The sequence below is a fragment of the Clarias gariepinus genome, chromosome 27, assembly GCF_024256425.1.
Source record: "Clarias gariepinus isolate MV-2021 ecotype Netherlands chromosome 27, CGAR_prim_01v2, whole genome shotgun sequence".
Taxonomy (NCBI): domain Eukaryota; kingdom Metazoa; phylum Chordata; class Actinopteri; order Siluriformes; family Clariidae; genus Clarias; species Clarias gariepinus.
In genome coordinates, this window is record NC_071126.1 from 20,204,052 (window position 1) to 20,219,929 (window position 15,878).

The 15,878-nt window shown below is 40.8% G+C and overlaps 1 protein-coding gene across 9 annotated transcripts; it reads right to left on the bottom strand.

Moving 5' to 3' along the window:
• Positions 1-540: 540 nt before the first annotated feature.
• Positions 541-9,639, bottom strand: cdca4 (cell division cycle associated 4). 9 transcript variants are annotated; one of them, XM_053489164.1, is made up of 4 exons: positions 9,533-9,614; positions 6,846-6,944; positions 3,393-3,471; positions 541-2,842 (listed from the first exon to the last, which is right to left on the bottom strand). In XM_053489164.1, the coding sequence occupies exon 4, from the start codon at positions 2,833-2,835 to the stop codon at positions 1,957-1,959; it is 879 nt and encodes a 292-aa protein (XP_053345139.1). In that variant the 5' UTR covers positions 2,836-2,842; positions 3,393-3,471; positions 6,846-6,944; positions 9,533-9,614; the 3' UTR covers positions 541-1,956. The 9 variants fall into 9 exon arrangements, 8 of the variants coding, with proteins under 8 accessions (XP_053345139.1, XP_053345135.1, XP_053345132.1 ...); XM_053489160.1 differs by lacking the exon at positions 3,393-3,471; XM_053489157.1 differs by lacking the exon at positions 3,393-3,471 and having other exon boundaries at positions 6,846-6,870; positions 9,533-9,582.
• Positions 9,640-15,878: the final 6,239 nt, after the last annotated feature.

The window sequence follows — 15,878 nt, forward strand, 5'->3', positions numbered from 1 at the left end:
AGGGGACAATACGGCAGACGGCCCACAAAGGTGTTTGAAAAACGAGTGTCATGTTCATGTGATGTGAGGTTTTCATTAGGGAGGTGTTTATGTAACTGGTATGGAAGAAGTCTCCAGTTTTAGTGCGGTATAACAGTTAGAGGTAAAGTGTTTCATAATCTCAGTTTTAGTGCGGTATAACAGTTAGAGGTAAAGTGTTTCATAATCTCCAGGACACAGGAGTGTACACTTCTTTGAGTTTTTTCTTATTAACATCAAGAGATCAAGGGCAAAAAAAGAGGCTTTGGAGGAGAAGACAAATAGTCTTTATAGCCCGGGTCTGGGGTAGTTTGGTGATTAGTTTGGTAGTTTGGTTAAGAGCCCCTGTTGGGCTCTTAACCCTCAACTGCTTAGATGTATAATGTGATAAACTCTGGATATGGGCCAAATGCTGAAATGTAAATGTTTATAGCTGCCGTAGTGTAAGTGAAAACTGGAACTGATTATCTGTTATTAATGTTAAACAAAAAAAAATATTGAACAAACTACACAGAAAATTGTTTTTTTTTCATTATTTGTGCTTTTTTATTAAAAATGTTATAAAAAATGCTACAATGCACATATAAAATGTTTTTTAAGCTCTACTCTAGATTGATATCATACTTAAAAATGAAACCCACGTAAAGCAGAGAGGAATAACATCCACTCGAATTAACGTACTGTTATCATCTTATTACCTCCCCCCCGCCCCCCCCTGAATTGATGACCGAATCCAAGTCTGTGTAACAGGAAGACAACCGCTAAATGTCCCCATCCTCTCTCTAATACAAAGTTGAAGTCAATACTGTACTTTAAAATGTGCTCGAACACTCTGTGCATAGGAAGTGCATCGCAACACTCAATGCATAGGATCAGAGAGAAGTGTTACCGTATAGCTCGTGGCGAGACCGCGCGTAGACAGCAGGCTGTAAAACACAACGCGAGTCAGGATTTATTAACCTGATCAGAGACTTTATGATGAGAATAAAGCTACGACCAGATGATCTTATCTGTAGATGAGGATCAAAAACTAGCGGACCTGTTCTTCACACACATCAAAGGCTTTCAGATAAAAAAAAAAACTGAAATGAAGTACTGGTTTAGGGGTCCGGGGCGGGTCACGCCCGTGAAGTCTCTTCTGCCCTGAGCTTGACCAATAGCCAACACTCGACACGTAAAGTTTGCAACAAATAAATAAAAATAAATTAAAAGTCACTATATAGACTGGGACGTCCCCATTATTCTTCATTTGTCGCTAAAACAAATATAAGAACACTATGACTTCTAATATTAAAAAAAAAAAAAAAAAAACGGTTTGCCCAGATACTGATGGGAAAAAATAACATAAAATACCTGGTGCCAAAATGCACCTAAAGAAGTGTGCTACAATAAAAAAAAATTATAATAATTAAGTCGTGCATCGCTCTATTCTTACTGCCGTCTCTCAATCCTGAAAGGAATAATAAAAAAAAAGAAAAGAAGCGGTATATCATGACATCAATAACCGATCTGCGATAACGTTGGAACCCGAGTGCACTGTAACAGTTAGCAAGCAGAATCTGTTGTAAAAAATATATATTCATCATTTTACAGTTTCATCTTTATGAAAATATCTTTTTTTTTTTCAGTCTCGTATACATCTGGTTCTGCTCTCCATCCTGTCCTGTAGTGTTAATGGACTCAAGAAGGAAATAAATACATATTTAAAATTAAAAAAAGGGGGCAGACAAATAGGATAAACATAGAAAAGGTACGGCAATAAGATAACTGGTCAGCTGATAAAATCAAGGCCATTCTTTTAGAAGACACACACAAACACGCGCAAGCGCACACACTCCTTTCCCTGAAAGGACTGCAGACTGAACTTCCACAACAGGTAGAAAAACATGAAAAGAACAAAAACCAGACAAGTGTACTAGTCTCCAAGCCGACTCTGGTCTAAGAACCGACGATGATCTCCATGATGTGGTCCAGTTCGTTAAGATCAGAGCGGCAGTTTGACGGCGAGTTTATAGACGTGGGCGTGTGAGACGGACTCAAACTGTCCAGCAGGTCGTACGGACCCATCTTGGGCGCCGTGCTCTGAATGCCTGTGAGCATGGTGTCCAGGTCGTAATACGACGTGTCCACGTCCGAGAACAGCTCCTCGAGAGCCGAGTCCGGACCCGAAGCGCCGTTCTTGATCTCGAACGTACCGAAAACTTGCCCCATAGACTTTGGGTCCTGTCTAGAGGAACTTTCTTGTTCGTCCTCATCCTCCTCGTCTTCATCCTCCTCTTCGTCGTCGTCGTCATCGTCTCCGGGGCCAAGCCTGGAGCTTTCCCGCGAGTCCTCGGACGTGTCCCAGCAACGACTCGAGGTCTCCGAGAGACACACGTCAGAGGCGGAATCGTGCACCGAGACAGAACACAGCGTCTCATCCGCCACCACCTCCTCCTCACGGCTGATTCCTTCATAGCTGATGACCGAGAAGAGCTTCGGCTCGGACTCCTGCTCTCGCGACCGGCAGAGAACCTCAGTAGCCACCAGACGCTCTGACGGGCTTTGGGTGCCGCCGCAGAAGGCCTCGGTGACCACCCAGCTCCCATCGTGGGTCATTTCCTCCTGGATCTGCCGCACCGTGTTGGCGATGAGCACGGAGCGGCACAGGTTGGGCTCCACCAGCATGTGGCAGAGCTGCAGCTTGATGAGGGACATGTCCAGTAAGGACTGGCGCTGCAGACTATACGCGGAGGACACCTTGGCGCCCACCAGGTTCTCGTCCGTCATTTCATCGTCGTCGCTGGGAAACTTGCGCTTGGTGCCTTTGGAGAACATGTCTACCCTGGGGAAGAAAGAAAAACATTTATTAGGAGTCATAATCGAGCGCTCTTTTAAAACCAAAATCAAAGGGAAAAAAAATCAATCATGTGAAGAAAAAAAAAGTAGGACAGATTAATGCATTACAAAGGCAGGATGGGAAACAGGTCAGTCAGATGTTAAGAGGAAGCGAGGGGCTTCACCAAGAAACTATGGATGTACCAGGAATAAGAATCTTATTGATTAATAATTAATCACCAAATATCTATTTATCAAGTGATAATGTTTGTTTTGCATCATACTTCTCAGTAGCTCACATATCTATTAACATGTCTACCAAAAAAAGGCGCACCTACAGTTCAGGTCATGGACATTGTAGTTTTTACAGAGAGACAAGTGCATGATAGTCAACAGAACTGTTTTTACATTTTTATTTTTATTTTCTTACTTTATTGATTCGTCTCTCATTTAATGAGATTGTATCACTAGAAAAGTGTAAATTAAAATTAAACTAAGGGGAAAAAAAACAAATGCTAACTATCAATTAGGAAAAATATGTGAACCCTAATTGTTACCTATACCGGTATCAGGTGTGGGACTAAAACCCGAGCTCTTTAACTCCGACTCCCATACCAACATCCCAATAGCATCTTCCTACAACACAAGTACAGCAAACAAAAACACATACACAAATCATATTGCTGCATCCACACCAAAGACCACTGCAATCCTTACACAGTAAGCATCTTACTCTACAATCAATTCCAGAATTATTGCATCCTTCAAGAGAATGGACAATAAAAATGATTCTAAAATGAATGTTAACACACAAAACAGCATTACAGAAATCTGGATATAGATACAAGATTCATCTGTATTAAGAAAGCTGGAGGAGAGGAAACAAGTTCTGGGACGACATGAGGAAGAAAAATCATGTTCAGATGAGAACTCATCATCAACTGGGTAACACTGGATGGTGTGATTACAGTACTGTGGAAAAGGCTTAGACACATCATGTCTTCAAAAATAAAAGGGAAAAATACAAAGCAGCGTAAACAGTAATGAATGAAGCAAAATCAGTATTTGGAATGACGAGGTTTTGAGGACGCAGGTACAATTTGTGCAGTTTAATAAAGAAATTAGCTGCCAAGTTTTACTAAGCATCATACAAACATTTTTCTTTTTAATTTTAATCTTGTGGTGGTATATTAATTTTTGTGCTGATTCAATAATAAAGTCTTAAAATAAATCCATAAGAAATGTTACACTAAACCAAAAGACTTTTACACAGAACTCTATATTTTACAGAACACCATTTTCTCCCTAAAAATTATACAATCTAAAGAACATTTTAAACTCGGAAATTCTTCACCACTCATGTTTTAAAAGTTAAACTTTTTAACCTGACCAAATTCCATCCACAGGGTAAAAACACTACCTAATCCTGATACTAGTTCAGTGAGGCCTCGATTTAGCTCATATCCGGGTTGGTCAGGTTGGAGATTCAGCTGTTAGACACTGAGTTTATTAAAACAAACTGGAAAATTGGTGCAAAAGATGCTCTTACTAAGAATAACCCAAAGGTCTTGAACTTTACCAAACCTCAGTGGAGCTTCAACTGGATTTATGATTGTGGTAAAATTAGGTACAAATCAAACATCAAGAACTTACTGTACAACATTCTAGTGGATAACTGATGCGTTAGGGGTCTTGTAAAGCTTAAGCTAAGAAGGAGAACATTAAACCTGATTACCTCTGCCAAGAGGTTATGACTTGCTCATGAATCTTTTATCCTAAAAGGTAAGAATGCCCAATTCAATTAAATTCAATTCAGTTTCTATTGCAATTTTAACAACAGACACTGTCGTAAAGCAGCTTCACAGAAATCAAACTCCTGGAGGTAAATAAAAAAATGAATAGATTTTTAGTTTTATAAGTTTACCCCTGATGAGTGAACCCAAGGTGAGTGTGGTGAGGGGGAAACTCCCTGAGAAGACATGCGGAAGAAGCTTCAAAGGCGCCGGACTCAAAGGGGAACCCGTCTTCATCTGGGGGATACCGGATAGCGAGACCTTGAACACACCCCCTGTGTGATTTTGAAGGTTGAAAGTTCACTTGTAGAACAGGAAATGTGGTTTAGTTAATGTGAAGTCCACTCTGTCTGAGTTTTACACTGTTCACTAAATACTGATAGCAAATTGAATCGAGTCGTCTCCACGTGCAGAAACATCCCTACAGCTCGGATCATTCGCCTCAGTGGGTTTTACGAGGTGGATTTTAACCCATTTTTCTGAAAAGTTCAAACTAATCATTCTGGAGTTGAGTGTAAAATGAATTCTCAGGCTGCCAGCAACAGATCACATGTCTTAGTGTTCACTTTTACATGTAAATAACTTATAATTCAATAAAAATGATACTAAAATAAAGGTTAACACACCAAACAGCATTACAGAAATCTGAATATAGATACAAGATTCATCTGTAATAAGGAAGCTGGAGGAGCTCCTATCCATAGTGACTTACATTTATCTCATTACACACATAAGCAGGTAAGGGGTAAAGGGTCCTGCTCAAGGGTTTAACACTAGCAACATGGTGGTGGTGGTGGTGGTGCTGGGGCTTGAACCTGTGACCTTCTGATCAGTAGTTCAATGTATTACCCAATATTTTACCCCAGGCACTGAATCAGGGCTGATTTATACTAAACCTGAATTCTGTAAATGTGTTTTTTTTTTTGGAATCAAATTCAAATTTATTTATTTGTCACATACAGTCATACACAGTACGATATGCAGTGAAATGCTAAGAAATCATGTGATTTCATGCAATTTTAACCTGCAATGTGCAACTATTGAACTTTTGTATTAATTATACAACTTTTATGTACAAATTATCTAATTAAAATACCACGTTACCATATGAAAATACACAAATACTTATTTATCAACATGTACAACAACGAACACATACCTAAATTACTGACAAACTCTACATAAATTTCCGACTATTGCTAATTTACCTTTGATAAATTCCAGACTTTTATGGTTACATAATTGCTCAGGTCCATATTGTGATTTCGATATTAAAAGTGATTAACTGTGGAAATCTAACGACCCACAATGCTTTAGGAGACGAAAGGAAAGATTCTTCTCTTGTCGCATTAACGCAGGGTCGAATAACCACTTATACCACAGCGCTGTTCGAGTCTGGATTCTGATTGGTCGGAACCAGGTTGATTACTTTTCCAATGGTAAATTATAGATTCATATTACCGTGCTTGTTCGAATACACCATCGTTGCCATAGTAATGTATAAATAAACATATTAAGTTTAAAATATGTGTGTTAGAGTTGTGACAGTGAAGCTCTCTGTTGTTCTCTGAAGGAGATGTTTATGTAACGTGTATGGAAGGAGTCTCCAGTGTCAGAGGCAAAGCTGGAAGTGAACAAGTTTTCAGACACCTTCAGTCAATAATACAACTTGGAGAGGGCATGACTGTACAATGTCTGTTCCAAAAGAAACTGAGGTGTTTCATTAAATATACATACAAGATATTTAAATAAATTTTTAAAAATGCAATGCTGTGGTATAAGGAGAGGAATAAAACACTTTTAGACATGCTGTTACAGGAAAACGATCATCTCCAGGGTTGTATCGTTAACTCCATCACCCCATCGTTGATTATTTTACTACAGAAACAACACACACACACACACGTGTTTTATTCCTTACATTATAAACGTATATTAGGGAATTGTTTAGTATTTTACAGAAACACAAACCAAGTCTACTCATCTCAGTCATTTCATGTTAAGACTGGTGACTTAACATCATGAAATGATCTGATTGACCTTTAATCACACAGACACCCACACACACGTACACACACCACAGACGCACTAACACACACCACAGTTCTAAACCATAAGACCAAACGTTATCCAGATAGACTGGAGAGGGGGGAGGGGGGGTTAGGAGGAGAGGGAGAGGGCACGGGGTGAGGGTAGGGGGGGGGGCGTGTCGCCTACCTGAAGCACGAGTGACATCCCGGCACTGTAGAGACACAGACCAGAGCGCAAGCTGACAGACGGCACAATCACCGAATCGCCGCAAAAACTAAAATCAACCTAGATAAATAAAAACTAGGCATGAACTACACACTACACAAACACACACCTCATTGTATTACAAACTCATGTGAGGTTAGAGCTTTATTATAAAGGGGGCGTGGCCATGTGTGTAAATGTGGTCTGTTTTATCCATTAACACTTGTTGCATTTTAGGAAAGAGCGAGTGCTTCCGTTAAAATAAACAAAGTACAAAACTCTTTTCTCACAAGTTATAATGCAAACTTCACCACATGTGTTATACAAGCTTACAGTGTTATTATATATGAACTTTTTCATCCTACTGCTCATAATCCATTATATGATCAAAAGTATACGGACACCTGATCATCACACCCATATGTCCTTGCTGAATGTCCCGTACCAGATTTATTTCCCCTTTATTACTGTTATAATCTACTCCAGTCTTTGCACTTTATCTCAGAGCGTTTCTGTGTGGAATTGTGGCGTCTAAGTTCTGTAGCGTTCTTCCAACTTTGCGAGAACAACAACATATATGTGTGATGACCAGGAGCATGCATACTTTTTGCCTTTACGTGTATATAAGGTAACAATCACTTTACCCACCGAAATATATAATACTAATTACATTAGGACCTGGTTTTGTTTAGACAAAATTAATCAACTTACAGACACACTGCTGGCTTAATCAATCTACTAAACTTACACATTTAGGTCACGTCTATGTTAACGTTCTCTACAGCATCATTCTGATACACCAATGATCATAACAGAGAGCGCCAGGGTATGGAAATCTCACACAAACAAAATAAATATAATCACATTTACTGCAGTACAATAAGGTAATAGAATTCAGTCTCATCACATTTGGTTGGCTTTTCACTCTATGTGACATGCGAGCCAATCACAGAGCAGGGAGGCAGAACTTAAACTGTTGTTTTATTTTTTTTTAGCTCGCATTCTAACATGAATATTCATTCATTAATAAACTTGCGTCTGTCTTAGAGCGTTTTTAGATCAGTTACAATTGCTTTGTACCGTACTCAGCGTCTCGGTTACACTTGCGTATGTACACTCCTCGATACGGCAGTATGCGTTTACTTGATTTGTGAGCCACCATTAAGCACAAGGGAAGAGAACGACAAAGTTATTCTTTGCTCCACGCATAATATTATTGATATTTTGGGTAAAAAACGTCCAGAGGACATCCTCGTGTGCTATAGCTGTGAAGGTCAGAGGATGAGATTGGAGCGCGCTAGGCGTATACAGACGGCACTGATGATGTCGTGTCTAAACAGCGTTTACTTCCGCGCATGTGTGATTGGCCCGAACCCTTCCTGCTTAAAGAGGCGGCCTCGAGAACGATACAGCGGACTCAGGCACGGTTCCAGAGTGCGGAACGACTGCGTTCACACAGATCAAACTGAACCAGACTTTGGGGTCGAGTGTTCTCGGAAACGAACTAATGTGAAAACAACCTAAAACACCTTTATGTATGATTTCACTTTATTGTCAAATAAGACAGTTGGTCTTTTATAAACGTTACTAACTCGACCTCTGTGAGATCACTATAGACTCTGACAGGATAATAAACACGGTTTTCAGATGTGAACCCGACACATCTAAAGGACATGGGGTTAACGAGAATGAGGGACGTGTCTGAGCAAGGTTTTGGATTACACATCATTTTCAGTATAGTTTCGCGTCTCAGGATCTTTAATTCTAGTTCCGAACTGAACAGATCGACATATGATCATACTGCTGTGAGACTTAAAGCTGAAAAAAATACAAAATGTACCACTTTATACACATCATTTACCAGAGTTTATTGAGGGTATTTACTCTGAGTACTGATAAGATCTCTATCTCTCTATGTTAACATTAAATGTCAGGAGATATCATTAGATATTTGACATTTCATTAGCTCTGTTAAATGTCTCTCCCCTCAGCCCGCTGAGAAGTCAACGAGCAGGGGGAATTCTCCGGAGTGACGTCACTGCTAAAATATAACTCAGGTCACGCCCACACTACTTCCGGTATGTACCCCTCCCCCACTTCCGCTCTGACGTGGCCGGTAAGCGGGCTAAGCTAGCGGTCTAAAAAAATAAATAAATTTAAAAACATTAAAAAAAAACAGAATATAGTTTGACAGTGCGCACAAGCAGCGAGTGATATTTATATTTATAATAATAAAAAATAGATATAACTGGAAAACGTTTAGAGTGTGAATTTAATGTGTGAAAACGACAAAGATGGGCGCCATGTTGGATTGTTCACGCCAGCGCTCGTATTTCAGATTATTTTTAATAACGACACGCGAATAGAGTTAGAGATGTACGGGTATTAATTATAAACGCGTGCGGATTTAATAAAACGGACTTTAATCTCTGTCACTGTGCAGGAGCGCGCGCATTAAACGCGCAGACCGGTTTTTTTTTTTTTACTTGAACGTACGGCGCGCGCGCACTTCCGCAAACACGCTCGCGCGGTCCGGTTAAAAAAAAAAAAAAAAACGGCGTCCCGCGCGCGCTTGGGTCTTTAAAAATAAAAAGAAAGAGAAACGGATTGCACGTGCGGACACCCGAGCGCGGCGCGTGAGCTTTGCACGAGAGAGAGCTGAACGTTACCTGGTGTGAGCTGAGAGTCCCGGCTGAGCGGCATGCGCGGCTCGGAGTGCGGCTCTGTGTTAGTGCTGCAGCTCCACTCGGCCACTCCGGGGTAGTGAAGGAGGGAGGGAGTGAGTGAGAGAGAGAGCGAGCATCCGGCACACAGGCAGGGCTGATGAGAGAGAGAGAGAGAGGAGGGGGGGTGGAAACTTTCAGCTGCATGGACAGAAGGCCATCCGAGCATCTGCACAAACCCCTGGTACCCCTCTGTAACACAAAGCACCCCCAGGGGGATGGGGTACTGGGGTAGAGTGGGGTGGGGGGAGCCCTGTCCTACCTGACTCCTCTTTAAACTGAAATCAAAATGGTGCAAGCGGTGTGTCCCCTGTCCCCATCCATGTCCCTCAGGGGCCAATGAAGAGACAAGTTAAAAAAAAAAAAAAAAAATTATATATATATATATATTCGTCACATACACAACCATACACAATACGATATGCAGTGGGATGGTCACACGAAAAAAGAAAAGAAATTAAGGGAGGCAAAAAGGCCAAATAGAAAAGAATGTAAAATATAAAATCCACAATATATACGGATTTGTTACAATAAAATAAAAAGTAAAAATACTGTATGTTAAAATGTAAAATTATAAACTGTATAAACAAACTGCATAAAGTATATTGCACGGGGGCTACATGGAGTGTGAAATGAAATGATGAGCTGCAGTGGTTTTGTCCACCTGTAAAGTGCAGTAGTGCAATAGCAGTCCTCATTTACAGTAGCTTACAAAAGTAAATACACCCCTCACAATTTATCAACCACTTTATTATATGTTTTATGTTGGACACTACCATAGAAATGTACAGATTTACTGTCCTCTAACAATAACTCAACATGCAGACCTTATTGTCTAAATAACTGGCAACGAAAAATAAGTACACCCTAAGTGAACATGTCAAAACTGTGTCCAAAGTGTCAGTATTTAGTGTGAGTCCCGTTGTTATTTAGCATAGCCTTAATCCTCCTGGGCGTGGACTTCACCAGAGCTGCACATGATGTTGCTGGCATCCTCTTCCACTCCTCCATAATGATATCATGGAGCTGCTCAGTTGAGGGTTAAGGGCCTTGCTCAAGAGCCCAACAGTGGCAATTTGGTGATTGTGGGGTTTGAAGCTGGGATCTTTCGAACCGTAGTCCAATGCCTTAATCACTGAGCGTCCCACAGGTGCTCATTAGGGTTCCGGTCTCAATGTTCTAAGAGCTCTAATTAAGAGTTTATATCGCCTGTGGGAAGAAGCTTCTCCTTAGCCTTCAGGGAGTGACCACACAACAGAGAGAACAGTCCATTGCTGGGGTGGCTAAAGTCCTTCATGATCCTCCTGGCCTTGGTCCAGCACCTCTTGTTGTAGACTGAGTGCAGGTCAGGGAGCTTGGTATGAATTATGTCAGGTTGTGATGCTCTCTATGGAGCAGGAGTTAAAGTTCATAAGCACCTTAGATGGCAGTCTGAAGTCTCTGAGGTGGTAGAGACGCTGCCAGGCTTTTATCACCACAGTGTTGATGTGACAGGACCATGACAGGTCCTGCGTGATGTGAACACTGAGGTATCTGAATCTGTCCACTCTCTCCTCTGGGCTCTTGTTGATCACGGGGGTCTGGTGGATCCTCTCCTGCTTTGTCCTAAAGTCCACTATCAGCTCACTATTAGACCTCAGATGTAGACAGACAGATGAAAAAGGAAATTGTTTGGTTAGAGCAGCCAGTTCAGATATTATACAACAAGCAAGAGCTGCACTGAGGAGAATGTAAAGTAAAGGTTCAAATTCAGTCTTTAGTTGTCACATATTCAGATGAAAATATTATAATTTTCGGAGATACAGAATTTGGGGTTTTCATTTGCAGATATGTCAATATGAATATCTTCTCTCCACGTACATGTGCGTGATGATCGTATGTACAGGTGAGAACTTAGGAAACTGGCACATATTTTTACAAATATTCTCAGCACAGTTTGACTTAATACAGACTTAATACAGCATAACTGATTTTTTATAATAATAACAAAAATATTTATATGTCTGTGTGTAGTGCATAGTATGTGTGTATAAGAGCGCGGCCCTTAACCCTCAACTGCTCAGGTGTATGATGAGATAAAAATGTAAGTTGCTCTGGATAGGAGTGTGTGCCAAATGACTAAATGTACTGTGTTTGTGTGTGATGTGTGTGTATACTCTGTGTGTGTTTATAGGATGTGTGTGAGTATAGTACAGTATGTGTGTAAACTGTGTTTGTGTCTATGTGCGCGTGTGTGTATATACACAGTAGAATGTGTGTGTGTATTTAATAGTGCTAATTTCAATTGTGTTTTTCAAGTGTGTTTAGCAAATGACCCAAAATATCTGCCGTGGTGTTGAGTTGAGTTGAGCGCATCACATGTACAGTGGAAGTTGTTCAGCTGAATGAGATGCAGAGCTGCACTGAGGTTGACATGTACAGTATATGTGCAGGTGTGTATGGTGTGTATGAGCTCTGCAGCACAATCCCCTGTAAAGGCCCTGAGTCACCCTCAGACTCTCAGACAATAAGGCCTTCTCTTGTGCGTGATTGTCGCCTCACTCAGCTGTAAATGTGTAAATTTGTGAATTTCCACTGGATTATGTAAATATTCTTTTCTCTTCACTTCGAGCCCGTCATCATGGGCCATGGGCGTCACTCCGGCCTCAAAACACCTCTGTAGCGATTCGTTGTTAAAATGAAAGCAGTTTATCGCTGACTCGGCGGAAAGAGACCAGCGCTCTGTGATTTTACTCACATCCTGCACAGACAATAGCTTTGAATATGAAAATGTGAGAAATTGGAAGTGTGGTGTGTGAGAGAGAGTGTGTGTGTGTGTGTGTGTAAATGAATCAGTGTGTGATGAGAGTTGGCGGCTTTGACTTACATTTACATTTACTTTTATGCATTTGGCAGATGCTCTTATCCAGAGCGACTTACAAAAAGTCCTTTGAAGTTGATACTTACACTGGGTTACTAGGTTACTAATTAAGTGCCATCAGTCAAACACAACTGGGAAGAATTTTTTTTTTATTTCTTTTTTTTTATGGGGGGTAATTCGTCCAAGTAATGGAGAAACAGATACGTACTGAGTCGTTGTTTAAAGATCGTCAAAGGCCCTACTGTACAGACGTCTAGAGAAAAGTTCGTTCCACCACCTAGGAACAGAAAAGAGCCTGGATGAATGTCGTCCTCGATCCCTGAGAGATGGTGGGACGAGGCGAGCATTGCTGGAGGATCGGAGGGAACGTGGTGCAGTGCGTGGTGTGATTAGAGCAGAGAGGTAAGTGGGCGCTGGGCCATTTTTAGCTTTGTAGGCAAGCATCAACATTTTGAATTTGATGTGGGCAGCTACAGGAAGCCAGTGCAGGGAGCGGAGGAGTGGGGGGCTGGAGAACTTGGGAAGGTTAAAAACGAGACGTGCTGCTGCATTCTGATGTGAGTAAAATCACAAAGCGCTGGTCTCTTTCCGCCGAGTCAGCGATAAACTGCTTTCATTTTAACAGCAAATCGCTACGGAGGTGTTTTGAGGAGACAGACCTGCCAGGAGTGAGTTGCAGTAGTCCAGTCTTGAAATAACAAGGGACTGAACAAGCACCTGAGTCGCCTGTGAAGAAAGAAATGGACAGATTCTTCTGATGTTGTAAAGACGAAATCGACAAGAGCGAGTGAGGTTAGCGATGTGTGGGGAAATTGACAGATGATTGTCCACGGTTACCCCAAGATTGTGGGCGGTGGCTGAAGGAGTGATCTGATTGTTGTCCAGGGAGATCACAAGGTCTTGACTTGGGGGTGAGTCACCAGCGATGAACAGTAGTTCAGTTTTACTCAGACTGAGCCTCAGATGATGAGTTGCCATCCAGGACGTGATGTCTGCCAGACATGCTGAGATCCGGGTGGAAACCTGAGTATCTGAGGGAGGAAATGAGAGAAGAAGTTGCGCGTCATCTGCATAACGATGGTATGAAAATCCATGGATGATTATAAGAGCCCTGACGCAGGGCTTTAGAGGGGGTCAATAAAGTAGGAGGTGGTGAGAGTGCTTATGACAGAAATGGGAAGACCTTCCCGTTCGCAGATGGTGTGGGATTATTAATTAAAGAACTTAAAAGGAAATGAAGACAACCGAAAACACAAAATAAACCGCCATCTACGCGAGAACTGGAAACTAAAACAAAAGCTATATCCTCGCGGGCCTTCGCCCTTACCGAGGATTTATGAGAGAGACTGTTTTCTGTGCTTTGCACTATAACTAAGAGCGCACACCGAACTAACATGTCACTCTCTCTTTCTCTCTCTCTTTCGCCTGCATTTTAAGGAGACAGAGGCTGGGTCTTTTGCCTGTGTCTTTTTCTGCACGATTTGTCTTGTCTGGTCTTATCTTGTCTTGTCTTGTCTTGTCAACACAATTGAGGCCAAAACATTTTATCTTCTAAATTTCTAATGTTTTTCATATTTGTTTTTATTTTATTGTTTAAACTTTATTCTGCTCTATACCAATTTTATAACAATTATTTTTCCTCACCCTCTGTTAAAGATTGACTTTAGTAGTCTCTGTGTGTGTGAGTGTGTGTAAGAAAGAGAGAGAAACTTTAGTAGAATTGTATATTGCTAACAAAATCCTTTTTTTGAGGAAGCACCTGGTGGAAGTTTAATAAAATAGATTTGTTTGTGAAGCTGAGGTTTGTTCTTGTCGTGGTTCCTCTCTCAGCTGCTTGTGTCAGGGGTCACCACGGTGCAACATCTGACCCCTATACAACATGTTTGTGCAGGTTTCACACTAAATGCCCCTACTGGCACAAGGTTCCCTTTCTATTCTGTTCACGCTTGGGACCAGCAGAAACCTCCCACTGAGCCGCCAATCACCCGGTCAAGTTCAAGTTCGATAAATACTAAATAAGAAGATAAAGTTGTAGTTCACCCTTCCTCGGCTGCCTCTTTAGAGGATTTGGCACCAATTTTACATTGGAAAGCCCTTGATGTTGCAACACTTTTCATTTATCCAGGTTTATAAGTTAGTGCACTCTGGGTGTACTAACTTATGCAACTCCCCTGGCTGGGATTTCCTTTTTTGGAAATCAAGACCTCAGTGTTGTGGGTGAGAACAGTACCACTGTACTGAGGGATGAAAAGAAAAAAAAACTGTAATGCTTTTAGAGTTTAGAGTTTCTAATACACTAGCGCGACATGAATTCCCCAACAAACAAACTTCCCAACAGTGTTTAACTGATGGTACTTCTATTTCGCAGCCTAGTGAACCAGTGTTAGTCTATACAATATTTATTGATGTAGATTTCAATGCACTTGTGTAAGTCACTCTGGATAAGGGCGTCTTCTAAATGATCGATTCATGTTCTCATTTTTCTGTTATTGTTGCTCTGCTGATGGACACGTGCGTGTATATTTCTGTTTCACTTTTCTCCAACTTCTCCTTTTCTTTTATTTATTTATATTTCTCTCTTCCCTGTGAGATTTTGTGAAAAACTTGTTCACGCGCGTTTGAGGGGGACATTTATCAAAATACGCTACCTTTTAATTCTCCAATAAATATACAGTATGTTTTAATAAAGTATCAAATCATGCTTCACTTAATATTATACAGTATACTAACTGACCAGGTTCGAGTGAATGCTTCAAAAGAGAATCCAGTTATTCATAAAAAAGATTAAAGTCCCCTTTGATTTTATGAACCTTCTGTTCTTTTGTCCCTGCTTACACAAATTAGCCTAATCTGCAGGTCTTTGGACTGTGGGAGTGTTTTGAGGAAACTGACAAGCACAGGGAGAACATACAAACTCAGATCCCATGCACACAGACCCCGAGACGGGAATCGAACTCGGATGCTGAAGGTGCGAGGTGACGGTGATAACCACTACGCCACCGTGCTGCCATCAAGTTATGCTACCTAGAAGTATATATACATGCTAATAATGCTATATCCAAAAATACGCTAAATAATGCTACATTAAAAAATATGCTAAATAATGCTACATCCAAAAATATGCTAAATAATGCTATATCCAAAAATATGCTAAATGCTATATCCAAAAATATTCTTAATAATTATAGATCCAAAAATATGCTACATAAAAAAATTAACTTAATGATAATATCCAAAATATGCTAAATAATGCTACTGTAATGGTTAACCCCTAGAGGGCGCCAAAGCGTCTTGTTTGTGTTCTTTTCTGTTTGTAGTTTTGTTTAGGTTGGACTTCGTGTCCCAGACTGCACCTCGGTCAGGTGACGTAAGTATTCACCTGAACCGAGGAAAGGTAATTAAGTTTATCATAAATAGCCTGACTGGAGCTCA

Excerpts from the sequence above, each read along its gene's own strand:
- cdca4 (XM_053489157.1), bottom strand. The coding sequence starts at position 9,566 with ATGCCGCTCAGCCGGGACTCTCAGCTCACACCAG. Across the intron at positions 6,871-9,532 it reads GGACTCTCAGCTCACACCAG|TGCCGGGATGTCACTCGTGC; the intron begins GTAACGTTCAGC and ends GTGTCTCTACAG. Across the intron at positions 2,843-6,845 it reads GGATGTCACTCGTGCTTCAG|GGTAGACATGTTCTCCAAAG; the intron begins GTAGGCGACACG and ends TTTCTTCCCCAG.